Source organism: Bubalus bubalis, chromosome 12, assembly GCF_019923935.1.
Source record: "Bubalus bubalis isolate 160015118507 breed Murrah chromosome 12, NDDB_SH_1, whole genome shotgun sequence".
Lineage (NCBI taxonomy): Eukaryota > Metazoa > Chordata > Mammalia > Artiodactyla > Bovidae > Bubalus > Bubalus bubalis.
The window spans coordinates 36,852,319-36,872,285 of NC_059168.1; the positions used below are offsets into that span (position 1 = coordinate 36,852,319).

General features: G+C 48.0%; 1 protein-coding gene across 4 annotated transcripts in view; it reads left to right on the top strand.

Moving 5' to 3' along the window:
- Positions 1-19,967, top strand: part of SPTBN1 (spectrin beta, non-erythrocytic 1) — a 211,946-nt gene that overhangs the window by 186,347 nt on the left and 5,632 nt on the right. For all 4 annotated transcript variants that reach the window (XM_025261025.3, XM_045162237.1, XM_045162238.1 and 1 more), the window contains 12 exons: positions 841-1,065; positions 1,686-1,775; positions 1,928-2,206; positions 2,850-2,980; positions 4,380-4,584; positions 4,965-5,339; positions 9,259-9,503; positions 10,622-10,760; positions 11,580-11,664; positions 13,407-13,603; positions 14,701-14,813; positions 15,487-15,550. In XM_025261025.3, the coding sequence (XP_025116810.2) occupies positions 841-1,065; positions 1,686-1,775; positions 1,928-2,206; positions 2,850-2,980; positions 4,380-4,584; positions 4,965-5,339; positions 9,259-9,503; positions 10,622-10,760; positions 11,580-11,664; positions 13,407-13,603; positions 14,701-14,813; positions 15,487-15,550 (2,148 nt within the window). The remainder of the gene's footprint in view (positions 1-840; positions 1,066-1,685; positions 1,776-1,927; positions 2,207-2,849; positions 2,981-4,379; positions 4,585-4,964; positions 5,340-9,258; positions 9,504-10,621; positions 10,761-11,579; positions 11,665-13,406; positions 13,604-14,700; positions 14,814-15,486; positions 15,551-19,967) is intronic.

Here is a 19,967-nt window from a genome sequence, read left to right on the forward strand (position 1 = left end):
GTGTTCTTGCCTGGAGAATCCCTGGGATGGCGGAGCCTGGTGGGCTGCCGTCTCTGGGGTTGCACAGAGTCGGACACGACTGAAGTGACTTAGCAGCAGCAGCAGAGTCCTTCTAAGAGCAAATGAATTTACATTGATGAGAGGAAATAGCTGTGATGAGATTGAGCAAGCAGGTTGGTGGTAGTAGCTTTCAGGAGCTCCCCAGGCTGAGTTTGCAGTGTGTGGCCAAGTGCTCCGCCAGCTAAGAGAGCACTCAGTGTATTTGCCAGCCCCTCGTCTCTGGGGAGAGCAGTGTGGCCTTCCCAGGGTTGTGTTTCCTGGGCAAGACACCTCTGCTGTCTTCAGCTGATTATCAAGTATTTTTAAAAAGAAGAATCAGCTTTCTGATTAAAGCAATTGAGAGGAGATGGTTAACGTTAGCTATCCTTCTGGCCTAAAAGAACTGGAAACTGAAGACCTGACTCCTTCCTGGTGATTAAGCTGGTTTTCAGTGTCTTTGTAACTTCTGAACAGGCAGATGGAGACCATCCTTTCCCCGTAATTAATTATTTCCCCTGTCATATGCCTCTGAAGTTCCTAGATAAACTTGACTATTGCTCCCAAGTTTAAAAATCCTTAGAAAGGGAGGTTTTTGTTTTGTTTTTTGGAAAAATCAGCTGACAAAGTGGAGCACTAGTTGCTGGCTTGCTAGCCATGCAGAACCATTTCTTGGGCTCTCCACAGTATCAGTTAATATTCCCAAATCTTCTGTTTTGGTCAGTGCCAAAGGGGAGCATGTAAAATCACTGTCTGTGTTTTCTTCGTCTCGGGTGTGAAGATGGGTGTGTCTTCCATCTTCAGATGCTTGAGAATCAGATGGAGGTGCGGAAGAAGGAGATAGAAGAGCTCCAGAGCCAGGCGCAGGCCCTGAGCCAGGAGGGGAAGAGCACGGACGAGGTGGACAGCAAGCGCCTCACTGTGCAGACCAAGTTCATGGAGCTGCTGGAGCCCCTCAACGAGAGGAAGCAGAACCTGCTGGCCTCCAAGGAGATCCATCAGTTCAACCGGGACGTGGAGGACGAGATCGTGAGTGCCTCCTCGCGTGGCCGACCTGCAGCCCGGGTTCCCACTGCTGTACCTGACCTGCCTCGGTCCCTGGGTGGGCTGAGTTGTCACAGTGCTGCCCTGTGTGTCCACACAAAATACACCTCCAGATTTCTGTCTAGTTTCCTAAGGATAAATTGAGGGCTTTAATGCCCCAGAACAATCGTTTTAACAACAAATAATAGGGATTCCTGGAGAGTCTGGCATTGTGGATAAAAGTAAGGTCTGGAAGACTAGCCTGTACCCTTCATTGGATAAGAAGGGCAGGCTCCCTGGGCCGCCCCTCCCAGTGGGGTAATTGTTTATTTCTTCTTTTTTAAAGAATTCGTATTAAAGTATAATTGATTTACAGTGTTGTATTTCTGCTGTACAGCAAAGTGACTGACTTACAGATTATATATTCTTTCCCTTTATGGTTTGTCACAGGACATTGAATGTAGTTCCCTGGGCTGCACTGTAGGGTCTTGTTGTTCATCTCCCACTAGGGTTGAACATGTTTCCTCTCCCATACTGGCCTCCTTGCTGTCCCCTCCTGCCCTTGTCTGCATCAAATATTTGTTCCTTTTGAGTGGCCCTGACCACCTGTTTACAATTCCTTCCAGTTGTGGGTTGGAGAGAGGATGCCTTTGGCGACCTCCACAGATCACGGCCACAACCTCCAGACTGTGCAGCTGTTAATAAAGAAAAATCAGGTAAGCGTGTCTGCTGGGGCGAGCTCCACGGTAGGAGGCAGAGAAGGGGGAGCTCAGAGGACAGGCAGGTTCTCCTCGGCCTCAAGGCCTGGCACAAGCAGCGTGCTGCTGAGACTCAGTGAGCTTTGGGTGTGTGTTCCCCAATCACACAGACCCTCCAGAAGGAGATCCAGGGGCACCAGCCTCGCATCGACGACATCTTTGAGAGGAGCCAGAACATCATCACCGACAGCAGCCTCAACGCCGAGGCCATCCGGCAGAGACTGGCCGACCTGAAGCAGCTGTGGGGCCTCCTCATCGAGGAGACTGAGAAGCGGCACCGGCGGCTGGAGGAGGCGCACAGGGCCCAGCAGTACTACTTCGACGCGGCCGAGGCTGAGGCATGGATGAGCGAGCAGGAGCTGTACATGATGTCCGAGGAGAAGGCCAAGGTGAGGAAAGAGGCTGAGCCCACCCCTGCACCCCATCCCTGCGCCCGGGAGCCTCTGACTCAGACCTGAAGCTTGTGCCGCTGGGGGTGGCATCCTTGTGCCACGTCTGCTTGTTGCCTTGTTTACGGGGGCAGCGCGGTGCACATAAGTGGCTGGAACCTGGCTATTTGCCCCTTGGTACAGAATTTTCTTTTCTGAATCATGGTATTTATCTGCTCTCCCCTCTTTTAAACAGAAATTTGCCAAAGATTGTCTTTTACAATATAGTAAATGCTTTTGAGACAGTTTAAAAGTATTTGAAAGTACTCCAACCAGAATGCTATCATCCACATCTGTTAGATGTGGCAAGTTTTTCCAGCCAAGACACACGTGGCTTGCCTGGGCTTCGCCTCGTATGTCTCAGGGTCCTCGTCACTGCGCCACCCTCATGGCCATCTTTCAGAGGCTCCTGCGGCCCAGTCCGCCTTGCCACTCCTGAGATGCTCCGGACTCCGCTGCCCGTATCGCACTTGGGGCTTTTTTTCTCTCTACCAAGTCCTCCTCCTGCTCCCCTGTGCTGTGCAGTCAGCCGGTCTCGCTTTCAGGTAGCTTGGATTTGGGGGTGGGGGGCAGCTGTGGGTGTGACTGTCCCCTGTCTGTACAGGATGAGCAGAGCGCCGTCTCCATGTTGAAGAAGCACCAGATTCTGGAACAAGCTGTGGAGGACTACGCAGAGACGGTGCACCAGCTCTCCAAGACCAGCCGGGCCCTGGTGGCCGACAGCCATCCTGAAAGGTGCGTGCCACTTCATGAATGTGAGACTGGCCTGGCAGTTCCTCCTGGTCAGGGCCTCCTGCTTGAGTCTTTGGGAAGATTTTTAAAACAGACCCAATAGACCTGTGCTGAACAGGAAGGGTGGGCTGTTATGTGATAGGTGCTTGCTCTCATGGGTTAACTCTCTCCTGCTGGCCAAGCCCTATTGAGAGATTATTGGTGTCGTGAGTCAGGAGTGCAGATGGATTTGCATGGGTATACAGGGTGATAGGAGCACCTACGCTTGGGTTTAGAAAGTCATCCATTTTAGGGAAGTGTTGTAGTAGAGAGGTATGTGTATGCTCTTAGTCGCTCAGTCGTGTTTGACTCTTTGCAACCTCATGGACTATAGCCAGCCAGGCTCCATGGGATTCTCCAGGCAAGAATACTGGAGTGGGTTGACATTCCCTTCTCCAGGGGATCTTCCTGACCCAGGGATTGAACCCAGGTCTCCTGCATTACAGGCAGATTCTTTACCATGTAAGCCACCAGGAATTGCATAGTAGAGCGATGGATAAGAATATGTGGACTTGTGAAATAAAAGAGCTTCCCACTCTTAACTCTTATACTTTGAGTCTTGATAATGCCTCAGGAATAAGAAAAAAGTGTGTGGCACCCTGCCCTGTTACATACCAGACTGACACGCTCACTGCAGTGGTAGTCATTTTAGGCTTTCTCTGGAACTGCCTTTTGTGTCTCAGACAGACAGGGATCGGCTTTGGGCATTAACCAAGGCAAGTTGGAGGTGAGGTCCTTTGCTGTCTTGAGATGAGGCTCTTTAAGGAAGGTGGCCTTCCTCATCTCCAAGGCTGGGCATCAATGAGTCCTTGTCTGACCACTTACCTGCTGGAAGGCTGTCCTTGAGAGAAGTTAGAAGCAGAGTGTTGGGGTGGATGCTGCTCCCCCAGGACCCAGGAAATGGGAGCAGCAGGGCCCGCCTTCCTGGCAGGGAAGAGCATACAGCCCAGAGAAGGTCAAATGCATGCAAACGGGGATGTCTTCTGTCCCTTTGGCAATGTAGCCCCTGAGAACAGAGGATGGCTCCTGCATCCTAGGCTAATAATGTTTTAACGTCAAAGGAAATCCTGACATTCAGAGCCATCAGTGCAGAGCATTTCGATTTCTCTCCCCGCCCTCCATCATCACAGTCAGGGTGGCCTTTGTCCTTAATGACTGTGTTTTGTTACATGTTGGTGTTCTATTACCTGAAGTTGAGGTCAAAGTTGACTTTTATTTTTTGGGCTAACTGAGTTAACCTTCGGATTCCTTTGAGAAATTTTGTATAATGTGACCTCCTGGCATTTGCCCTCATTTGCTGTCTCCCTGAAGAAAATGTGGCATTTAAGATCCCCCCCATCTCACCCCGTCTCACTCCCCTCAGTGAACGTATCAGTATGCGGCAGTCCAAGGTGGACAAGCTGTATGCAGGCCTCAAGGACCTGGCCGAAGAGAGGCGGGGCAAGCTGGACGAGAGACACCGGCTGTTCCAGCTCAACCGCGAGGTGGACGACCTGGAGCAGTGGATCGCCGAGAGGGAGGTGGTCGCGGGGTCTCACGAGCTGGGCCAGGACTATGAGCACGTCACGGCAAGTAACACAAGCAGAACTCGGGTGGGCATGCAGCACCCGGCGGGCTGTGGAAGGCCCTTTGCGTTCCCTGTCTGTGAGCAGAGGAAACACCCCAGACTCGAGTCAGAGGTCATGGGGTTTCATTTCAGCTGGGCACTTTTATCATCAAGCAATTTGGAAGTTGTTGTGTTTGAATCTCTGTGCCTGCTCCTCTGGTCAGAGGAGGTGGAGCCGTGCCTTTCTCTGCTGCCATGAGTGAGAAGGAAGCCTGATTGACATGAGGCTTTGGATCTGACATCTGTTAAGTCAGGTGTTTTTCTCCAAAGGTGTTTGAGTGATCAGTAAATGATGTGTTCATGGTGGTCTCACTGGTTTCTTTATGCCCATCCCCATTTCAGATGCTCCAAGAGCGATTCCGAGAGTTCGCCCGGGACACGGGGAACATTGGGCAGGAACGCGTGGACACAGTCAACCACATGGCAGACGAGCTCATCAACTCCGGACATTCAGATGCCGCTACTATCGCCGAGTGGAAGGATGGGCTCAACGAGGCCTGGGCCGACCTCCTGGAGCTCATTGACACCAGAACACAGATCCTCGCTGCCTCCTATGAATTGCACAAGTTTTACCACGACGCCAAGGAGATCTTTGGGCGCATCCAGGACAAACACAAGAAACTCCCCGAGGAGCTCGGGAGAGATCAGAACACAGTGGAGACGTTACAGAGAATGCACACCACCTTTGAGCACGACATCCAGGCCCTGGGCACCCAGGTAGGCGGGGCGCCACCCTGGGCCGGGGGGAGGTTCTCTCTCCATACAGTGTCTTTGTGCCCCTCTCAACATCTCTCTCCCTCCTTGGCGCCTCAAGCATGCCTCAGAGAACGGCCCAAATTAAATGCACACGCGTGTGCACACACACACACACACACGTTAGACATTATTGTAATGCTCCATTTAGGAGAACTTACCAGTCCATAGTGCTCTCTGTCCCATTTGCAGACACTGTCGGATGTCCATCCTCCATGATTAAGATAGTAAACCAGCTGTGCACCCACATGGACCTTCTCAACAAAAATTTGAATTCTGTTGGCATATCCACCCAGAGTCAGCTTCCCAGGTGGTGCTAGTGGTAAAGAACCCATCTGCCAGTGCAGGAGACATAGGAGACATGGGTTCAATCCCTGGGTCGGAAGATTCCCTGGAGAAGGGCATGGCAACCCCCTCCAGTGTTCTTGCCTGGAAAATTCCACGAACCAAGGAGCCTGGCAGGCTACAGTCCATAGGGTCGCAAAGAGTCGGACACGACTGAGCACATCCATTCAGAATAATTTCCAAAATGATACCTTATTATTTTGCATCAACCAGAGTCTGAGTTATGTATTGGAGAATAGAAAAAAACAAGATTCTAACATTTTAGTGTGCCTGGCCCTTTCCCCACTCATAGAGTGGTTAACACTCAGGTTTTGTTTAAAAGATTTCTGATAAAGTGGTAACAATATAACAGCAAGGATCTGTAGTGTAGTCACTTTCTAGTTCATATACTCATTTCTGCAGTTTCCTGCTCAGTCTTATATCTGTTAGATGAAAAATAAATTCTATCTGTTTTTTTCCCTTAAATTTCATGATCTTAGAGAAGTCTGTTTTATTAAAGATATCAGCCCTGAGGACATCAGAGGATTTGTTTTTGTCTTTCAGAAGCACATCAGCGATCTAGTACAGGGGACAGCAGACTTCTGTAGAAACCCAGATGGTCCATATTTTTGGCCTTTGTAGGAGATACAGTCCATTACAACTACTCTGCTCTGCGATTCTAGCATAAAGCAGCCATGGACAATCTGAACATGAAGGGCGTGTCTGTGTGCCAACAAATCTTGGCATAAACAGGCAGCCCGGGGTTCTGCCAGCCCCTGAAACCTAGTGTGTCCGCCTCCTTTGGTGTGCTCTGGGGGTTGCTCTATGGAGGGCCCGCCTTTACTGCCGTTCTCTTCCCCTTAATCTGCTCCTTATAGAAGGAAAGGTAGGTCACAGGCACAGCTCCACTCAGATTAGGTGGCTTCACCATGTTCATCAAAGAGGTGGAAAATGTGGAGGGAATATTTAAAAGAAATATGTGGAGTGGCTGAGGGTCTGCATCAGGCAGAATTTAAAAGAGCCCGCCGTGCAGTGTGAGGGTTGCCAGTCTTTCCTTCAGAGCTGGCAGTCTCCCTGTTAAAAGTTCGTCAGCTTCCCATGAAAGGTCCTGGAGTACCACGTGAGCGTGGCAGGGTCCTGAATGCAGTCTGCCCTGCTGTGCGCTTGGAGCAAGGCCACTAGAGAAGGTGAGACCCAGGCCTGAGTTGAGCTTATCTCACTATCGCTGGGAGTTTAATTTTCCTCCCTAACCTTGAGTTCCCTAATGCTTTTAACTATTACAGTGTGTACAGAGCATACACCATAGCAAGAACTCTATTTGTTGTTGTTTAGTCACTCAGTTATATCCGACTCTTTGTGACCCCGTGGACAACAGCATGCCAGGCTTCCCTGTCCTTCACTAACTCCCGGAATGAATGTTCTTTAATTATTGTTACCATTTCTAAAAAGCTTCAGAGAACTTCCACAATACCTAGAAGGCTTACTAGCAGCAGGTCTTTCCTCTGCACCTATAAAATCATTTACTTTTAGAACTTCAAGAGACTCCAGAAATGGGGAGTTGCTTTCTCATTGTTTCATTAAATTCCTTCACCATGTGAGGCTCAGAGAGATGAGGGAGCCCACTGCGAGTCCAGGAACACCCAGGGCAGGAATCTACCCCGTCAAGCCTTATGGTGTACACCTCTCCATACCCGATGGACCAGGCCATTTCAGCCACAGAAGTGTGTGTGCCCCACCCCTCGTGCACTAACAGCAGAACCAGAGCAGAAGGGAGGGCTTGTGGGCGGACTCCAGAAGCCGGCAGAGTTTGGGGCCAGCTGACCGCCCCCATCCTCCATTCTGCGGGGAGCAGAGGACTGAGGGAGCTCAGTGATGCTCTGCAGGGACTTCTGACAGTAGTTCGTTCTCGTGCACATCCTACTGTTGCTGTCCTCGTCCATCTTGTTTTCTTGTTGTGAGAACAAATTGAAAACAAGTAGAGGCATAGGAAAAGGTTGTTTTTTGGTTTTTTCTTTACTTATTTGGAAAGATAGGTTAGCCACACAGGAGACTGGGCTTCCCAGGTGGCACTAAAGAATTTGTCTGCCAGTATAGGAGATGCAAGATAGGGCTTCAGTCCTGAGTTGGAAAGATCCCTTGGAAAAGGACCCACTCCAGTATTCTTATCAGGAGAATCCTATAGACAGAGGAGCCTGGCAGGCTACGGTCCATGGGGTCACAAAGAGTTGGACACAACTGAACACGAACACACACATGCACACACACACACAGGACACTATTCAAATAGTTTCCTAGAAACTTGCTTATTGTCATTTGAGTGTATACCTGAGCCATAATTGCAGAATATTTACAGAAGTCTCTTAGGATATGGAAATCAAATCACATATATGGCATTACTATTAGGTACTTTATGTAAAACATAAGAGAGGGTAATTTTTGGATATCAGATAAGCTGTGGTTATGAGTTTCTCTTGTAATGATGTATCTTCCCTCCACCCATCCCTACCACCCCCGACAAAAACATGAAAGCCTCTTGTTTTTTCCCCTTTTTGCACAGCAAGTTGATATTCTGTACACTCTATGCTTTGCTTTTTCTGCATAGCCTCGTCATCTTGGAGCACTTTTCCTAGAGCCTGTCCCCTTTCTTTATCATGCCTGCCTGGGAACCTGTTTGCCACATTTGCAGACACTGTTGGATGACCATCCTCGATGATCAAAATAAATAAACCAGATGCACTCATACACATTTACAAGTTAAGGACCTTCTCAATAAGAATTTGAATTATATAATTACTGTTGACATAATTACAGGCACTGTGATGATAAATAACCTTACATGTATATAATTTCCTAAAAGTGTAAAAGTATATGTAGGATAAACTCCGCCAAGTGGACTCATAAAATCAAAAGGCACACACGTTTGTGGTTCCAGTGGGTACTGCCTGTGCCTTCTGTGGGAGCTGTAAGCTGTTCGTGCCAGCAGCGGTGAGTCAGCTCACTGGCATAGACATCGTGAAGCTTCCATTTTTGCCAAATGAGAGATGACAAATTACAGTATCTCCATGTAGCATCTTCTCATAAGACTCATTTTCATTCTTGTTCCCCAAAGCTTTTTGTTGAAATTTGGCTGTTAAGATTTTATCTTCTTTGGCATCAGTTTTTATTTTTTCCAACTATGTTGAATGTGGCATTTTTGTTTTTCAAGTTGGAATAATCTGTTGTGGGAGCTCTTACAGGTGATATGTATGTACTGTTTCCAGCAGCAACATCACGTAGCAATGGAAAAGGCGTTTTCAAAACGAGTTGTTCTTGGCAGTTTCTCATTTGTGATAAGGAACACCTTCTATACCATGCAGGAGCAAATTAGGTATTTATTTTTGGTGTGTGAAGGTGTACCATGTGTTTCTGTACCAGCTTCACCCGCCGGGCCACCTCCAAGGACCTTTCCTGACCAGGGCTCCGTCACTGGCCAGGGACAGTGTGCAGAGGGAACGGGCAGTGGGGGGTGGTAGCACAGAGGCCCAGCTCTGGCCCGGCTCACCTTCTGGCGGCTCCACAGGTGCGGCAGCTGCAGGAAGATGCGGCCCGCCTCCAGGCAGCCTACGCGGGCGACAAGGCCGACGACATCCAAAAACGGGAGAACGAGGTGCTGGAAGCCTGGAAGGCCCTGCTAGACGCCTGCGAAGGCCGCAGGGTGCGGCTGGTGGACACGGGAGACAAGTTCCGCTTCTTCAGCATGGTGCGCGACCTCATGCTGTGGATGGAGGATGTCATCCGGCAGATCGAAGCCCAGGAGAAGCCCCGGTAATGCTGCCTGCCTCCCTGACCAGGACCTTGCCCCAGAGCTTCCTGTCCAGAAGAGGGGCGGGAAGGGGCCCTGGGGGCGAGTGGGGCGCCGCTGTTTCACTCTGCACACAGTTGTCAGGGAAGGAGGCATCCAGTGTCATCAGGAGCCCTCCCTGGTTCTCCCCCACCCTGTCCCCAGGGTCCACGCTCACTCAGGCCCTCCTACCCTCATCTGTGGGCCTCATGCCTCACAGCAGCCATGGATCTCGGGTCTGATTAGTGAATGTTACCCCTGGAACAAGATGGCTTTTCTGTGTCTGTTAGGTTAAAAGAATACTCTGTCCTTTCTTATGCACATTACTAAAGGTACCTCTGACCCTCCACGTCTGCTCTAATGGGGTCCTGGGATTTGTATTTAGTATTTGTCCTATATCTTCTCTTTGGCCGTGTTTCATGCAGAGCAGTGAAAAGAAGCTTGTAGGTGAACAGGCAGGCACATCCACAACCTCCCGTTCACTCCTGCTGGCTCTAGCCCCCACCATAATTGAGAAAGGGACTGTGCCCCAAGAGGAGAAATATGGTTATTACATGTATGAAGCAGTTACGTTTCCCTTGGTCATGACTTCCCAGTCAGTAGGTTTTGATGGATGAGAAGTCTTCATGGCGTCAGTGATTTCTTAGCTGGTTTCTGCTCTGTCTTCATGTCTAAATAAGGAGACAGTATTTACTGCTCTTTGAAACACGTCCTGAAAAAAAAAAAAAAAGAAAGAAACACGTCCTGAACCTTTGGGAGCTCAGTAGGGCATGATCGGGGATGCCTGTTACTCCTCTGAACCTTCATGAAGAGGATGAACTGGATTTTAAACTAGAAGTTTGAACAGAGATCCAGTGGTTTTTCTGGTCTCATTTGAGAAGAATGACTATAGCACAGACACATGCAGAGAAAAGTGGGCAGGCCGCAAAGCTGGCCCTGAAATACTCCTCCTCTCTGCTGCAGCTCTGTGACCCAACCTGGGCTCAGACTGAATCAGACACCGTGCTGTCAGTTCCCATCAGAGTAATTATGTGTTTAGAAACCTGCACGAGCATTTGAAAAGCTCGGTCTCATAAAGAAAGTATTATTTGTATAATTTTAGGGATGTGTCATCTGTTGAACTATTGATGAATAATCATCAAGGTATCAAAGCTGAAATTGACGCTCGTAATGACAGTTTTACGACCTGCATTGAACTGGGGAAATCCCTGCTGGCAAGGAAGCACTACGCATCTGAGGAGGTATGTGCTGCTTTGCTCCGGGGCCCAGGGGTGAGCGCAGCTGGTGTTCAGGTGTAGAATGCCTCTCTTGGGCGTGTATGTATGTGTTGTACGTATGTATGTGTATGCATATATATTTACACACACAGAGAAATCTGTGTTTGCGTTCATACATATATAACCATGCTTACATGTATTTCAAAACTGCTTGCTTCTTTCTTGTGTGTTAGAATAAGGCGTTTAGGCAAGACTGTAGGTCTAAAACCAGTCAATTTGTGGCCCAGAAGACAATTTTCAAGGACCATGGCTGAGGGTTCGTCCACTCTCACCTCCTCCATCGGTCCTCCGCATGGGTAACACCCCTTCTCTGTCCCCTATGCCCTATATCAGTTTGCTCTTTAGTGCATAATTGCTAAGTCAAGTTAGGATGCTGGTGATACAGAGGTAAGTGGCTATCAGTGTGAGGCCCCCTTCTAGGGCTCAGACGTGCCCTCAGAGAGCTTGGGGCTTGGCCCTCTCACTGCCATTCTCTTCTGCATGTGTGCAACCCGGGAGCCCTGGAGTCTGGAGAGGGCTTGAAACTTTGTTGGCCACCTCACAACAGAGCAACTTTGGGTGGAGCTTGGCCTTCCTCCCAGCCCCTCCGGAAGGAACATCACCATGCTTTTCTCTCCTCTCCTGGCACTCAGATGGACTGAGTGGTCCTCAGATCTTTCCTCCGTTAGTGGTGATCTCTATGTAAAATGTGTTTTTCATACATAAAGTGGCCCATCAAGGGGCAGACTAGGAGGATGTGGTCCAGCCTATTAAGATGTCCTTGGGGTCCTTCTTTTCTCACAGATCAAGGAGAAGTTACTGCAGTTGACAGAAAAAAGAAAAGAAATGATTGACAAGTGGGAAGACCGATGGGAGTGGTTAAGACTGAGTAAGGATATACCGAATTTCTGTTCTTTCTGGGTCCCCACTGAAAGCAAGCAAGTTTATTTACCTGCTTTAACTGGTTTGTTACAGTGTTATCTCTTACTGATTTTTGGAGCCTCTCTGAATGTTTGTTTTTTAATATCTTATTTAGCTCTTTCATGCTAGTAAGTATTTTTCAGTGGTTCCCTGTGTCACCTTCGTTGTCTTTCATTCTCTTGATTGGCCTCAGTGCTGTGAGTGGTGTCAGGTGTGCAGGAGCAGCACGGGGACCACAGGATGTGCATCCCTCTGGGGGAGTGCAGTAAAGAGACCCCCACCCCCAGTTATCTTCAGGAAGAACCGTTACTGCAGAGTCAAGAAGGTAGAAAGTTGGCTTGGTTAGGTCTTAATGAAAGCTAACAATGACAAAGAATTCTCAGTGAAGCAGGCATTATTCTAAGTATTCTATATGTTTTTTCTTTATTTACTTTCCACAATAATCTTCTGAGGTAGGTTCTATTTTTAGTTTCATTTTATAGGAGAATGTGTGAGCTAACAGAATTTATAACATACAGTATTGGGAGTAATATTTATGAACACCAAAGGTAGTCCAACTGAAGCATCACTTACCGTATTTACCGTATTCTGCCATTCTGTGCTTGGGGCTCCAGGCTTCAGCCTTATTCTCAGGTACCAGAAGTGCTTTCTAGAAGCAGAATCCGAGGGTCCTTTTCTAAAAAAGTTAGGCCTTATTTCTTGAGCACCTCCGCTCAAGAAGTGCCACTCTTGACCATTCTCTGGGTGAGAATTTGGTCTGTTAATCTCGCCCACTCCCTGGGCAGGTTCATTTCGGTTCAGCAAAGCCCAGGGTACACCCCGCTCTGTGAGCTGGGCACCAAGTTGTGTGCTGAGCAGTCCTGATGAGGTGAAGGGTCCCTCGTGTGGTGCAGTGTTGGGGGACACCAGTGTGACGCCGATGCTGCCCGCAGTGTTTTTCTTACCTGAGTGGCCCCAGGCAGTGCTGCTTGGTATGTAATGAAAGTGCCAGCCAGCCCTAGCACAGACAGAGCAGCATCTGACCTGCCTTCTCACAGTGCAGGAGGTGGAGGTCACGCTGTATTGTCTCGAGTGGAGGACAGAATGAATAAAGCAGAAGCCCTGTAGCCCGTACCATCTCCATTTTGTGTAGGGCTCCCAGACCCTTCCCTCCCTTTCAACCCCCGAAGTAAAACATAGCACTTCCAACCCAGAAAGTGTGATCGGTGAATGGCTGCTCCATCAGGGTCGTCTGGTTGAACATAGGTTGTGAATTCCTGCAGGGCTCCAAAGCTTACTTCACTGTAGTAGGGCTGAGTGAGCCGAGCGTATATTCTGGTCCTTCATGGTCTTGTGGCAGCCACTGTTCTCATGGGGCTCTTTAGAACCTGTACTGTGCTGGTCCAAATTCAGATGTGCTCCAAGTATAAAATTTCAAATACAGAAGAAAGATGTAACACAGCTCAGTACTTTTTCTTGTTTTTTACTGATTATATGTTGAAAAAGCACTTTGATATATCAGGTTGTCTAAAATGTGCTTCTAAAATTAATTTCACCTGTTTTTAATGTGGCTAGTAGAAGTTGCATGTATAGCTCCCCTGATGTTTATGTGGACAGAGCAGGTCTGGACTAGACTAGACGGCTTGTGCAGGCAGCTGCCACTAGAGGGCAGCACCACCCCCGTCTGCCCAGTCACCTGCCCACATTCTCACTCTTGGCTCTCGTGTGCAGTCTTAGAGGTCCATCAGTTCTCAAGGGATGCCAGTGTGGCCGAGGCCTGGCTGCTCGGACAGGAGCCCTACCTGTCCAGCCGAGAGATAGGCCAGAGCGTGGACGAGGTTGAGAAGCTCATCAAGCGCCATGAGGCTTTTGAAAAGTCTGCAGCGACCTGGGACGAGAGGTTCTCTGCCCTGGAAAGACTGACGACGGTGAGTGACCCCTGGGAGCCGGGGTGCTCTGTGGTGGTTCCCGTGGGCAGCTCTGCTTCCCACTCACCTAGACCTGGGAGCTCATGTCATTGCTCTGTTCCTAAAAGCATGAAGTGTCTTCCTGGAATTGGTGTTTCTCTTGGTACAGGACCTGGGGAGACGGCCCAGGGTGACTGCCCTCTTAGTCACTTCCTGGGCATGGAGATCCGTGATCACTTGCTGTCTGGGCATTGATTGATTGGGGTTTGCTTTCCTCTTTTGATCTGATTTTCTTTCCTATATCTCATAGAAGCTGTGGTTCCTAGGGATCGTAGCCATACAGTTATCTTCAGATTTCAGAATTGGAATTCCCATCAGGCAGGAGTAGCTTATCCTAGACCACCAGGCTCTCCCCAGTCCTGATGATCTCTTCTGCCAAAATAAAGGCTTTAGAATAGGACTTGCTCACTGGTGATCTCTCTCCCAAGACACTTGCACTGCCGGTGGAAAGCTGATTCTTTATGCTGTACAGAAATGGTGTTCTTCTTACGATTCTGGGCTTCTCAGCTATACATGTATACTTCTGTGCTAAAATGGAATGCTGTGGTACTCACATACTGCTCGTGAAATGGGTTAGTTTCAGTTGGACTAGTTTGTGGCTTTTTAAAATGTGTTATTGGGGTTTAGCTAAACCCAATCCCCACCGCAGCATAAGAGGCCTCGTTGGGAGTTACTGCAGTGCTGACTTGGTGGTGGTTGAGCTCCGATGGGAAGTCCGGCACGGACCTTCCCACTCAGCTGCTTTCTTCCTCAGTGAATTCAAAGGCTGCAGAGTTCATGTAGCAATTAAACTCAGTGTCCCAGTGCCACACACAACTCGCAGGGATTCAACCAGCACGTACAGTGGATCTGCTTCATCATGCAGACCTTGGTTTCCTGTGGCTTGGGGTTGTAGCCTCAGTTCCTATGACCTTAATGAGCTTTTGCTTAGGATGTCAGAGCTCCAGATCATCCTGTGTGATCCAGTGTAGAACACTCAAATAGGGCTCACCTGGAACCATTTCCTTAAAAGAGGCAGAGTTTGGGGCTCTGCCAGACATCATGGTGTTCTCCCTCAGTTGGAGCTACTGGAAGTGCGCAGACAGCAAGAGGAAGAGGAGAGGAAGAGGCGGCCGCCCTCCCCCGAGCCGAGCACGAAAGTTTCCGAGGAGACTGAGTCCCAGCAGCAGTGGTGAGTCACAGGCAGCCCGCCTGCCCACACCCAGCTTCAGTGACAAGTGGGGTTTAGGGAGCACGTTTCTGAGCCTGTGCTGCGCTGTGCCCTTCCTGTCAGTCATTCTGCAGGCAACGTAGACCCCACACAGTCACATTTGAGGACACTGACTTGTCCATAGTAACATTGCTGTGTTGGCAGAGAAAGTGGAATGTAGACAGCACTCTCTCTGCTGTGCACACGTGTGTATACACACACACAACTTCCCCAGGAGTAAATGGATGGAGTGAACCACCTGGATTTCAGGCCAGTGACGGCATGGTGATGCTTTCTGAAAGTTCTGGGTGATTTCAAACAAAGGGCAGAAACTACTCTGTGTTTCTGAAAGGCTGAGTATTTTGCTGTGGTTAAAGCTCTGTGACAACTAATGCCACCTCTATGGGCACTGATGCCTGAGGTCTCACTCTCTATCTAGAGTCCATTTGAAACACTTGAAAATTTTTAGAAAGAAATCCCATTATGTGAAAGAGGGATGTTTATGTTTTTCTGAGAGAGAGGCTCTAATAAAGTTGATCTGTGTTCTCCCCCATCCTGCCTTACTCTTCTCTTTCTCCTCTTTTCTTCTTCCCTACCTTCTATCCTTCCCCATTTCCTCCTCTCCTCCATCTTCTCTTCCCTTTTTTCCCAACAGGGATACTTCAAAAGGAGAGCAAGTTTCCCAAAATGGTTTGCCGGCTGAACAGGGATCTCCACGGGTTAGTTACCGCTCTCAAACCTACCAAAACTACAAAAACTTTAATAGCAGACGGACAGCCAGTGACCAGCCGTGGTCTGGACTGTGAAGTTCGCTACTGTTTGTCAAGAACCACTCTTTCCAAATCCCATTGGTTTGACCTTTTGGCGTCCACTTCACCCACAGTGTTAAAAATTTTACTGAATTCGTAGTCTTCCTTGGTTTCATATTTGTTTGCATTTAATTCATGTTTATTTGAGTCTTTTAACTGATGGATGCTCCATTGCCTGAAAGCAACCTACATAATTTTTGTTTATTTATCGTGAGCTTTTTACTTTATTAAGATGTTGCAGCAAAAGCCTTACGTGAGTAATTGAAATTAAATGAGATTACAGCAAAATGAAGAAGAAAACTAGAATCGACAGGTATGGCACATCCAGTTGTACTAACAGGGTGCAGTCCTGCACCATACGTAGCTCCCGTCACAGATATTAACCTGCGGCAGTTCACCAGGAACTAGGAAGACTGGTGGATGAGGAGGGAGACCTCCCGTACTAAGATTAAACCTAAGGTCAGCTGTGTAACATTCCATGAAGGATGCAGTCATTTATTGAGAAACAGGAGAAAAGAGTTGAAGCTGCTTTAGGTGCAGAATCTGAACAGTTTTGAGACCCTCAGATCATTTATTACCTTTTTACAAACCAGTTCCTCTCTTTTTTTCTGCCAAGTCCCGAGCTGCGAGTGGTAGGCCCGCTTACAGCAGTTAATACAGCTGCGAGTGGTGGGCCCGCTCACAGCAGTTAATACAGCTGCGAGTGGTGGGCCCGCTCACAGCAGTTAATGCAGCTGCGAGTGGTGGGCCCGCTCACAGCAGTTAATGCAGCTGCGAGTGGTGGGCCCGCTCACAGCAGTTAATGCAGCTGCGAGTGGTGGGCCCGCTCACAGCAGTTAATGCAGCTGCGAGTGGTGGGCCCGCTCTCAGCAGTTAATACAGCTGCGAGTGGTGGGCCCGCTCACAGCAGTTAATGCAGCTGCCTCAGGAGTCAGGTGCCTCCGCCTCCACCGGGTCACCGTCAGCGCTGCTGGGGCGTGATCCTGGTGCGCGAGGCAGCACTTCTCGGCATCTTAGGGAAGCCTGCCCAGCCAGACTTCCATGCCTTTCCCTCCAGTTGATGACTTCAGGGTGTCAAACTGTTTAAATTTTTCCAACCAGTGAAACAAAAGCCATGCTGTTTCACCCTGATTACTTGAACGATGCACTTGAGAGACCACCCCAGGAGCCATTGCCTGCCTTCAGGCTCCAGAAGTTCTTTCAGTGTCTCTTTAGACATAAATTCCGTTGTGTGTCTCGTATGGACCTTCCAGTTCATTTTTCATTTTCTTAACGACTTTTTGTGGCACTCTCTAATAAGGAGTCTTTTAGGATATTGTTTATCAGACCACCAGCAGGGATTGAAATGTTTTATCAGAAATTCTATTCCTTAGGAATAAAAGCTAAAGAAAGAGATGATTTCCTGGTACCGATAAAGACAAAACCAAACCAGGTCCACATTACATGAAAGCTGTGTGAGACATTCACTTACTCATTTGCCATATTTAGATGTTAGTGGAATCAGAAGACCTGTTTTGATACGTGTTCTCCATGAGTTAAGTCCAATTTGTCTTTTCATTTCATGATGCATGTCTTTTTTTTCTTTTGTCAGGATAACATCATATAGCATCTTGTTTGTTTTTTCCTTATTTCTATGTACATATCTATCTACTTGCGACTGTAGATGGGTATATAGATAGATGCCAAGCTTCTTATGTTCTGGGAGTAGTATGCACCATTGTTGGGTCTCTGCCTTAAAACATACCAAAATTCATTTTAGAAAAAAATACTGCTTCATCTTTGGTCATTAGGGAGCCCAGTTCCTGGCTCCAAATAGTATGTGTCATTGATCTCTATGTATATATGTGATGTGTCCATATATATATGTTTAAATTTTGTATCAGTAGGACTAATACCCAATTTTATGCCTTTTGTATTCAGAAGACCAAAAAAAAAAACCAGAAGCCACATAAGCCTAGAGAGAAGGAGTGCTATGATGTTTTTGGCATTTGTTCTCATGCCTATTTTTAATCTAGATTTTTAAATTGTAGCTTGCCAGAACAAATTTTTAGTTGTAATTGGATTGTATCAGAAGAAGAAAAGCTCTTTTCATTCTTCTGAGTTACAGTGCAGAGACTCAAGTTAATGAACTTTTGACAATAGTGTTGCTTCGTGCACTTAGAAAACCAATCAGGCGTTCCATGTGCTACTAGTTGTCACGTTGCATTTATGTTCACCTTCTGATTGAACCAACTCAGGTGTATCCAGCCACTAAAGCACTCTGGACTAATTGCTAAAGAGAAGCAATGTCGGGTGGGGGCGGGGGGATCCACAAGTACCCACTGTTTGGTCACAGCACCATGATTTGCTTTTGATGTTTGTCTCTAGTTGCGTGTTGTCTGTTGGCATGCTTAAGCACATGTCCATTAAAATTCATTTTGTTCCTTTTATTTTTTTCTTGTTTTCTTGATTAGTGATTCATTTGCATAAACATTAATTATCTCTGCATACTGGTTTGGGGTTTTCTCTTTCCTTCTAACTCTAAAGAAAAAAATTTTTGCTGCAGAATTTCCCCCAGCTGAGGCTTCCCCTGGCCTTCACCTGCCGTGGAGTCTGACCAAGTATGAGAAATTTTAGCCTTTTCCCAGTAAACATTCCGCTGTCCGGGCCGTTGCTGTCACTTGCAGTTTTTGAGTCACACCTGCAGCACTAATTTTTTTTTAACCTGGTTTCTGTCCACACTAACCCCATGTCTCCTTGGACTCACGCCTGACACAGGCCTTCCAGACCAATCTCCTACTTCCTCCCCACTAGAAGTCTCTTGAAATCTCACACCAAAACAGACTAGTCAGCCTTAAAGTCCACTCACTCTCTTTCGACTCAGGGGTGTTTTATTGTTTGGTCATTATTTCCCCTCTGTCTCTCCTTTAAAAGTGAAAGGCAAGAGAGATATTTAAATAGCCCATTGCTTATAAGCACATGTCTGCAGGCTGTCACTGGCAAGGCCAGGATAATCACCATGCATCTCCTCGCCCATGCCTCTCTGCCCTCACGATACTGTTTCCACATTGCTGTGTGGATAAAGAGGTCTAATCACAAACACCCTTCAAGTGCCTCGCCTCTGGTCCCACCCTAAACTCCGATGCTGACAGTGATAGTTTGTTTAGACAGAATATAAACTTGACTCCTGCCCTGTCACTTAGGTAAGACCCAGCAGAGACATTCAGTTTCCGAGAGTTGACATATCTGATGTTCAAGCAGTGGTGGCCAGTCTCCCATTGATCCTGTTGAGGTTGTTGCTGCTAATTTGGTGTCACTTGGTTCTGGGCAGCAGTGGTGGGGGACGTTATCTAATGAGCGTGCCATTGACACCTCCATGTTTGTCCGTGTACAAGGGGTGCAGGTTGTCTGTAATCCACTAAAGCGTCAGCCACACCCAGCTTTAGTAACTCGCTAATCCCACACCCTGGGTGTATCAGCCAGGGGCCTGCTACAGTTCATGGTACACAGTTGATGGCACACAGGCTGAAAGCGATAATGAATGGAGACCCTACCGCATTTCCCAAGCCGAAAAGCCGTGAGGGTTACCATAGCAATGAGCTTGGGAAGGAACAACTCCCGAAGACGACTCCAGCCTGAAGGGTCAGAGCTGCAGGAAGCCTGGCTGGCTGGGCTTCCTCGTCTCAGTGCAGCAAGGCACCGTGATCAACCAGCACGTGATGGGGAAGGCCCTGGTTCTGTCTTTGTTTGGGGGTAAATAGCCGTGTGGTGTTGAGTGACTGTGATTGGCTTTTCCAGCTCCTTTAACACAACCTACAACCCACTCACGATACAACTTCGGCAGACGTGGTTACATTGATGTTCGTTGACTTGCCTCATTTCCTTCCAGCTCTTAAGTTCCAAAGTCTAACGGGGATGGTAGACATGAAGTGCATGATTGCTGTCTTAATTTCTGCATGTGTTTATGACCACGTGTCAGGGGGTGGGCGGGGAGGGGAGCTGGAGAGCATTTTCAGAAACTGAAGGTCTTTTTTGTCTGACTCTGGGGGAATGCCGTGTAGCTCTGATAGAGTTGTCTATCCATCTGTTTGTGAATGCCCTTTCGCTTCAACTTCCAGCCCTTCTGGTGGCGTCCTTGGTTGTAAGGTGGCTGCTGTATAACGTCCGCTCTTTCATATTTAATACGTGTGATTGTTACTGTTGTCCTTTTGTTTTAACGTAACCATAAGAGGAAATGATCTGAGTTCTATTAGAGAAAATGGATTGATCAGAGGAGCAGAGTGCAGTAAAACTCATCCTGGCATTTCGCTTTTCTCATCTCCCCATAAACGGGCGGGTATTAATCCAC